This window comes from Monodon monoceros, unplaced genomic scaffold (assembly GCF_005190385.1).
Source record: "Monodon monoceros isolate NGI ecotype Baffin Bay Population unplaced genomic scaffold, NGI_Narwhal_1 Super_Scaffold_18, whole genome shotgun sequence".
Taxonomy (NCBI): domain Eukaryota; kingdom Metazoa; phylum Chordata; class Mammalia; order Artiodactyla; family Monodontidae; genus Monodon; species Monodon monoceros.
In genome coordinates, this window is record NW_021703774.1 from 58,825,451 (window position 1) to 58,834,506 (window position 9,056).

The 9,056-nt window shown below is 37.2% G+C and overlaps 1 protein-coding gene across 1 annotated transcript; it reads right to left on the reverse strand.

Moving 5' to 3' along the window:
* Positions 1 to 3,283: 3,283 nt before the first annotated feature.
* On the reverse strand, positions 3,284 to 6,682 carry LOC114899239 (lymphotactin-like). Its single transcript, XM_029229782.1, has 3 exons — positions 6,490 to 6,682; positions 4,528 to 4,642; positions 3,284 to 3,626 (listed from the first exon to the last, which is right to left on the reverse strand). The coding sequence occupies exons 1-3, from the start codon at positions 6,548 to 6,550 to the stop codon at positions 3,467 to 3,469; spliced, it is 336 nt and encodes a 111-aa protein (XP_029085615.1). The 5' UTR covers positions 6,551 to 6,682; the 3' UTR covers positions 3,284 to 3,466.
* Between the last annotated feature and the right edge of the window lie 2,374 nt (positions 6,683 to 9,056).

Genomic DNA, 9,056 nt, shown 5'->3' on the forward strand with positions numbered 1-9,056 from the left:
TATTTCATTGTATGGGTGCAGCAGAGTTTATTTATCCAGTCTCCTGTCGAAGGACATCTTGGTTGCTTCCAAGTTTTGGCAATTTTGAAAAAAAGCTATTAAAACATCCATGTGCAGGTTGTGTGTGAGCACATGTTTTCAACTCATTTGGGCACATTCCAAGGATAGCAAGTGATGGATCATATGGCAAGACTATGTTTAGCTTTGTGAGGGACTGCCAAACTATTCATAAGTGGCTGTGCCACTTTGCATTCCCACCAATAATGAATGAGAATTCCTGTTGCTCCAAATCCTTGCCTTCATTTGGTGTTGTTAGTGTTTTCAATTTTTGCCATTCTAATAGGTGTGTAATGGTATGTCATTATTATTTTAATTTGCAATTTCCTGATGAGGTATGATGTTGAGCATCTTTTCCTTTGTTTATTTTCCATCTGTATATCTCCTTTGGTGAGGTATTTGTTAAAATCTTTTGCCTGGGTTATTTAGTCAAGTTGTTTGTTTTCTTATTGTTGAGTTCTAAGAGCTCTATGCATGCTTTGGATAACAGTCTTTTATCAGATATGTCTTTTGAAATATTTTCTCCTAACCTGTGGCTTATCTTCTCCTTCTCTTGACAGTCTTTCACAGAACAGAAGTTTATAATTTTAATGAGCTCCAACTTAATTTTTTCTCTTAAGGAGCAGACCTTTGGTTTTATACCTAAAGCAAAAATAATCTCCAAACACAAGGGCATCTAGATTTTCTCCTATGTCATGTTCTAGATGTTTCATAATTTTGTGTTTTACACTTGGCCTATGATACATTTTGAGTTAATTTTTCTTGAAACGTGTAAGGTCTGTGTCTAGATTTTTTTTTTTTTTTTTTGCTTGTGGATACCCAGTTGTTCCAGAACTATTTATTGAAAAGATTATCCCTTCTCCCATCATACCCACTCTAAGAGGAGTTGTACATTACCACTCTCTTTCCTGAGGCTGAGATATCACAGAAAGTCACTATCTGAGATCAGGCTCAGTTTCTTAATAACTGTGTGCTCTTAGCCAAGACAATCAATCTCTCTGTGGCTCAGTTTTCTCACCATTTAAATTTCAGTGACAGTTTTAGACTCGCTGTATTCTCACATCTAATATCTACGAACAAATATAACACTCTACAAGTATTACAATCACAGTGGAAGAATTTCCTAGTGAAGAGAGAAACATGTGACAACGTCTTTCTTCCAACTAGCTAAGGAAGCATCTTTCATTTCCTATTTAATAATCGTAACTCATACTTATATATAAATTCAGAAAAATTTTAGAGAACATTCTTGGTATAATTCTCCCCTTCTCTCTGTTATTTCTATTTCTTGATCATGTCCATATTATTACCTATTTCAAATGCTGTACTGCAACTGGCTTTCTTACATCATAGTGTCATCTGCTGGATTGTGAGTTCCTGGAGAACAGAAGTGGTGTTTTAATTATCTTGACATATACTAAGCTTAACAAGCTGTCTGTCTTATAGCAAGTACTCAAAGCTATTTGCTGAATTGAACCTCCTGTTAATAAAGTTTATTTTCTGTTATACATAATTTTAGAAATATGAAAGTATAGAATGAAGGATATAATGTAATTTGTTATTCCTCCCATTCATCCCCAGAATATTAATTGACCCCCTCCCATCGTTCTGTGCTAGGCAAGGGGACCTGGTGTCACACAAGCAGCTTCCAGTCTAAATACAGGATTGGAGTGAGGCAAGCACAGACAGGCAAAGGAGTAATTTCAATATAAATTGGTAAGATTTAGGTTAAAGTTAAGTATAAGATGCCACAGAAGCACAAAAGAGGGGTTGCAGTCACTAAAAATACAAATTAATATTGTAAGATCTCTCCTTCTTAGATTATTTCATTGAATTGAATTGAAGTCCAAAAGACCACAGGGTTATTGTTAGTAGACTCAGTCCTACCTAAGTGATTCAAAACATCCAGTCAGTTAGTTAAAAGTTATGTGCACTATTTGGTTGAAACCTCTTAGCCTTACCTAGCTCCCTTAGATAATGTGATAACAAGATATGTATACCTATATTCTTCCACATATATTATTATCTTTTGAAAATCTCTAGAGTTTGGAAGACATTTGGGAAACTCAAGTACATGTTCAGTCAGGAAACTTTCCTTTCATCTTCTGTGACTTTGCTAGGTTTCACCCCTCATAAAACAAGTGTTTTCTTCTTCGTGTTTCATTTAAGACCAGCTTTGAACATTATTGTAGGCAAATATCAATGAGAAAGGACAGATGACACCACCCTTTGCTAGGAGGCACTGTGTTAATCATTTCCTCTCTGGTTCACTAGTTGGATGACTAGAAGTAAGCTGATTCCAACAAGCTGCCCTCAGTTACGCTCTGAAAATACTTGACATTGCTGACTCTCCCCTTAGGACTAGTAAAACAGTCCTTTCTCTTCCCTTGAAACTATCTAGGTTTGATCATCTCTTAACTATTTAAAATCACATAGAAGTGGATGTATACATCGTCAGCTACTTGGATAGTAGAGTCATACACATGAATCAAATTAGCAACTTAATAAGAACAGGGGGGCATGAGTCTGGGGTGCTAAGTGACCAGGTGAAGTAATGTTAATTAAAACGTTACTACAAATCATGATCACATTCAAAAAACGTTCCAGGTGACAGTGTTTGGAATGTTAAAATCTTACTGGCAAAACAAAAAAGCATGACTTGTATGATAACTAGAGTAGTGACAGTTATGGAAATCACAGAAAGGCAGTGAGATCACTGCCCAATTTGAGGAGAATTGATTTTTGTTTGAATAAAGTATCTTTCCATCAAAAGTCTAATCTTTGCTACTTTGGCAAATGAAAGAGCTCGGAAGTTGTATTTTTTTTTCTTTCTTTTAAGGAGATCAAATGAGACACAGAGGTATGAGAATTTGCTCCAGATCAAACTTGAATGAAGCTACTTTTTGAGTAGTGAACCCTCAGAATGGGACCCCAATAGTGGCTGGATCATTTTCTCCTTTATTCCATAAAAATAGAACTCCATTATGAAGACAGGTTGAAATAGATTTTAAATTGTCATTGTCACAGTTGTCACCTATAACTCATGTGTAGAGAAACATTTTGCACTAGAACCTAAAAATGATGAATATAGCTTTCATCTCTAATAAACACTGACCAAAATCTCTCCCATCGTGGCTATCATCAAAAGGAGGTACAGTTAAGACAGAAATGGAACACAAATGATGAATTACTTTTCCCAATATGTAATGAATAAACTTTGGGACTGTTCTTAATAATAAATATGTATTAATTAGAGCATCTAAATGAATATGAAAGACATAAAAATATAAAAACAATAATTTGACTCATGAAGCACTTTTATAAAAGGTGAATATAATGTAATTAGTCCATGAGCTTTAAAGGGAAATGAGCTGCCTGGCTAGTGAGGGGACAAGATGCCAGAGGGTCACTACCCACTCAGGGTCACAGCTGTATTGCTGGATTGTTGGGCTCCTGTAGGCTTGGTCTGGCTCACATTTCTCCTGGTGGACTTTATTGTTCGGACTGCTTTTTTCACCCATTCAACTTGTGGATCAGCACAGACTTTAAGGCCACGTCTGGTAATAAATCTGCAATGCAAAGAAAAAATAGACAAAGTTAGTCACATCCTCAAAGCCTTGGGACCAGAAGTTAAGATCAGATCATATATAAGAGATCTTGTGCAGAAATGACTGGAAAAAACAGTCTTTCAGATTCAGGAGAATATAAATGAAAATCTTTCCTCTGCAATCTGTTTTCCCATAAAGGAGAAATAGCTCCAGGTAATACCCAGATCCCTGGCTCAGCATAAATTACAGGCTCCTTTTCTCATCATTGCTACCAGGTGATGTAATTAAACTGGACATTTGAGGTCATCTAGTCCAATTATTACATATCATCTTCTTTTCCAAATTAAAACACACTCATCTTATTTTCTGGACAAAAGGTCATTTCTTTATCATAGTTTTTGGGGTAAAGTTGCAATCGTGTGTTGGGAAGAGTTACTATTCTGAAGATGAGATCCTGGAAAGAGAACGGTACCATGTAGGCTAGTTGTTGACACTTCCTTGAGATATGGCAACTGATAAAATATGGCACTCTACTCCAGCCCACCATAAGGGCAGAGAAAGGCAGGGAAGGGGAAGGATGGGAAGGAAGGCATCCCACACCAGTGTGTCTCTATGGTCAAATCCTGATCTGAAACAGCCAGCTCTAAACCTAACCCTCGGGACTGAGCATATTATTCATCTGGTTCCCAGTTAGATTCTTCTGCTAAGATAAAGCAGAAAGGAGGGTGATAGTCTTCACTCGGTTGCCAATTTTTTGTCATAAACATTGTTTGGGGCTACGTAAAGGCATGGTTCATATGGAAAAACAGAAAGACTATTGGCTATGTTGGGGTTTTCCTCCTTGTTGACATTTTTCCTGAGGAGGGCAGCATTTCTATATACTGTGTTCCATCAAGCTCATATTTGGGAGAGAGAAACTCACATCACTGCTTTCATGGGGCCCTCCTTGATGGTGTAGGTCTTGATGTTTTTAATTGGCAGTCGCTGGGTAGTCAGACTCACACAGATGGTCTTTTCTAGAACTTCACTCCCCACACCTAGGAAAGAAAACCATGTAAATAAAAATAAAATATAATTTCTAATACTATAAATGTTTGAATGCTATAAATAAAACAACAAAGAGTGACATGATAAAGAATAATTTGGGAAAGGAACACTAAATATGGGAGAGGTAGCTCATTTTTGACTGAATAAATAAAGGCATTCTCATTTTAAATGGTAAAACGTAAAATATGTGAAAGAAGTAGTTCATAAAGTACTCCTCCTCAATAGAAATGGTCCAGGGGATTAAACTTTTTAAGTGTAGAGAACATCTTACATTAGAGAAGGGAGAATTACTTGGAAGAGTGAATAATAGTAAGGGTTTTCTAAAATCTAAAAAGAGTTTCTAAGTGCTGATTTCCTCCTAAGTTGAAGAGACTGGTATTTGCTTCTCAAGGAAGCAAATATTCTCAGAGACTATTTCTTAGAGAAATATTCAGCAAAAAAGCATCTAAAATAATAGCTGATGATGACAAAGCTTGAGCTACAGTGTTGCTGATATCAGAAGTCTTTCTATAAACATGAAACTGAGCAGAAGGTATTCACTAACATTGCTCTTCATCTCTCCTTCTCTCCATCACACAATATCCAGCCTGTACATTCTTAACCCTCTACATTTGCCTATTTATTTATTTACTTATTTTTTATTTTTTGCCAATTTATTTCTGATGCTGAACTATCTCTGAACCCAATGAAAGAGGGAAATACCCAAGTGTCTACAGTCTTCCTCAGTCTTCTTTCCCCTACCCATACATGGGTTTCCACCAAATGGTAGAATATTGTCTCAGAAAAATGCCAGCCAGCCATGGTTAAGACAACATTTGGCCTAAACTTTCTGTTTCATCAATATTTTTTTATTTGGGGCACAATTTCAGGGAGCTCCAGACATTGCCATCTCTATTTACGGACACCCTTGGCATCCACGATCAGGTTCAGATATTCTAGTCTAAGTAATAAGTCTACGGATTAAGAGGTTGAAAGGACAGTTAACTGAAACATTAATTATGCCCAAAGGATATTCTCTCTTGTTGCCAGAGCCACAAGGAGAAATACACTCCAACCAGCTGGGAAAAAATGATCCTTTAAGAAATATGTGTAGAATGCTCAGGTAAGTCTCAGTGTAGTTACGTCTCATCTGGGTATGTCTTGTAGGTTTATTTGACTGTATATAAGACATTGATATTTGTTAGCACTTATGGTCTCTTACAAACTCAAGAAATTGATCATCAGTGGGAACAACATTCATAGAAGTAATAATAGACTCTCCTACACACTTAAAGGTAATATTGATTTCCTGGGTATGAAGGTATGAGCTACCAGTCATTTTTGTTTTCATAGAAAACATTGATTTCCTTCAGAACATACACCCTCTAGCTCATTCCCGCATTGTGAACTGTCAAAATCTGGAGAATTTTCAAGATCAATACTAAATAGGCAAAAGCTTCAAAGTCGTCATCACCATTCCACAGCGAACATTAATCAAGAAGTTAGGACTTGTGTGGAAACCTGATAAGTGATTATAAGATTTATTTCATTTTAATCCCTGGTAAGCGTATCGGTTATAACATTCTTCTTATAGATAAGTAAGCATAGGCACAGAGAGGCGAAGAAATTTACCCCAAATCACCCAATTGTGAAAAATAGGAGCCCAGATTGTGACCAAGTTCTATCTTCAAACTCTACAGAGTCTCGTAGAGTAAATTATTCCCATTTTCACTAGGGAAGTCTGAGGCTAAGCTGGGCGAAAGTTTACTGCAGTCAAAGCTTGAGTCAAAACGAAAATGTGTGGCCACTGCCTGCATACATAGATGCTCCTTATCTCATAAATAAGCTTTTGACTTACCTTCCACAGTGTCTGCAGCGAGACAGCAGATCCCGAGGAAGGCCAGGATGAGAAGTCTCATGGCTGAGGTCCTGATGAGCTGTGCAGCGAGAGGCTAAGGAACTGATCCTTTCAGTCTCCTTTATTCCTCCAGTGATCAGCGCACTTCCTGTGGTGAGAGGGCGCTTTCGAGGCGGGTGTGGAATCACGGAAAGTCTTTGCAATACTGATGCTTTCTTTGGTTGAAAAAAAAAGTTCCTTTGTCCCCACTCATACTAACCCAACACCTTGTGGCCTTTTCTCCTCCTCCTGTGGTTAACGTGTCCGTGAAACCAAATATGTGCACAGAAGAAACATAGTTGTCTCATCTCCTGCCACCAGTCTAAATTAAAACCTTCCACTGCACACATGCCAGTGTCATGGCCCAGCACAGGGACAGTGTAAAGGAAACAAGGTGGAGTGGTCCCTGTGGTCCATCTCCCCCACCTGCCTCATGTAACATCAGCTGTGACATGAGGCTTCCACCATTGTGGATCCTAAGCCCAGTGATACCTTAGGGAGGTGAAGGGATGCTGTTGCTTCCCTGAGTTCCTCATTCCTCTGCCTTATTCTTCTTATTTCTCTCCTCTGCCCTCATTCAAGTGATCGCCTTTCTTTACACCAGCCTCCCCACATACCCAAGAAACATTTCAATAATGATGATTGGAGCCTGTCTATATGCACAGGTTTGCCTTATTTTAACTTAATACATACCTTTTTAAAAGATTTTGAAAAGTTGTCCTCAGAAAAACTTTATTTTGGAAAAAAGAAAAAGGAAATTATCTATAATCTTACCATTCTGACTGTTTTCATTTTTATTTTTTTTCAATGAGTATCTATCGGTATATATATGTTTGCAGAGTTGAGACAATTATAAAGACTATTTTTACATCTATGTATATATGCTGCCATGTTTCTTCATAGTCTTCATGTTTCTACTCTAAATAAACACATGCACAGGCACTTAAACCAGCCCCTTATAACTTATTGTTATATAAACCACATCTGTAAGGTAAATTTTGATTAATTACACTGAATCTTTTGCTTTTAATCACCAGACGTAGGATTACTAGGCAAAATCATATGATCATCTTTATAACTCTTGCTACTTATTGACATATATACTTCCCAAAATGTAACTTCCATTTGCAATTCTTCCAGCAGGGTTTCAGTGTATCGGCTACAATAGAACCTATCTGGCACTCAATTTGTTGTTCTTGGTTTTTGTCTTGTTTTATTTAACATAAGTATCTATAAAATGCATTTGTTAATTATGTGTGTAGCTAAAAGGTTTTGTCATTACCATTCAGGGATATGAAAATAACATTCTGATTAAATATATGTATAGCTAAAAGTTTTTGCCATTGCTATTAAGGATATGAAAACTAATTCCTATATTTCTATAGAAATTATAGGTTAACCTCTAAGATGCTTTTCATTAATGGCATTTAATTTTCCACCCAGATTTTACTCAGAAATTCAAATAGCTTTTTAGTTATCTCCACGTGGCTACACTGTCAGTTCTTAAACTTTGAACACATCTTTCTACTCAAAATGCTTCTCCTCCTATTACTCTTTGACATCGAATAATGTGTTACCTACTATTCAATTTCCAAATACAGATTACTTGGGTCATCTTAGACTCATTGCTAGCCACCCATATGTTGTTCTCAACCAAGCTGGACTAAGTATACCTTCAAAGTAGCTCTTCTGTATGTCTTCTCCTCTCTCTCCACAATGCTCAAGGCAAGACCCCATCACTCTTTGTTAGGACTACTGCAGTATACCAACTGATTCCCCAGGTTTGGGTCTCCTCTGTTTCCAATCTATTTTCCACAGCATTGCCAGAGTAATCATTCTAAAGTCTTGATCTAATCAGGTTGTTTTCCTGCTGAGAACCTCTTTGCTAATTCCCATTGCCTACAGGATTCATTCATTGTCATATATAAAGGTGTTCAAGATATAACACTGCTTATTTTAAGACTCATTTTCCACCACTCATGCACATGCTCCAAAACCTCTAGCCTTAATAAATGTCTGTGCAGTCAACCAAATGGGCCATCCTCTCTTCTACTCCCAATATATTGCCTCCGTTTTCTGGAATGCCCATCCTAGCTCCCTACATAATTATTTGTAAACTCATCCTCTTTCTACAAGTTTTCCTGAATTCTCTAGATACAATTAAGTTGTGCCATCTTCTATGCTCTCTTGGAACTTTCTAGCCACCACTCTTCTACCACTAATCTCATTTTTATTCTCCTACTCAATTACATTTCTGCATCTCCCACTAGATGGCAGCCTGCTTGAGAGCAGGTATTTGACTCAGTGCTGTCTGGGTCTCCGGCACTAGCAGGAAGTTTGCTATATAGTGGACGCTCACCAAATGGTTTTTGAATAAATGAATTTTTCAAAAGACCAACATTATAATATTGTACATTAAGTAAAGGATGAACACCTAAAAACATAAAGCCTGAAGACTGTGCCTATGTCTTCCTCTCCTGTTTATAGTCAAATAGACAAACTGACCAATGGCTGAATTTTTACTTAGC

Coding starts and splice junctions, on each gene's coding strand:
- LOC114899239 (XM_029229782.1), bottom strand. CDS start 6,550: ATGAGACTTCTCATCCTGGCCTTCCTCGGGATCTGCTGTCTCGCTGCA. Junction 4,643..6,489: donor CGCTGCAGACACTGTGGAAG/GTAAGTCAAAAG, acceptor TTTCTTTCCTAG/GTGTGGGGAGTGAAGTTCTA. Junction 3,627..4,527: donor GGCCCCATGAAAGCAGTGAT/GTGAGTTTCTCT, acceptor TTTGCATTGCAG/ATTTATTACCAGACGTGGCC.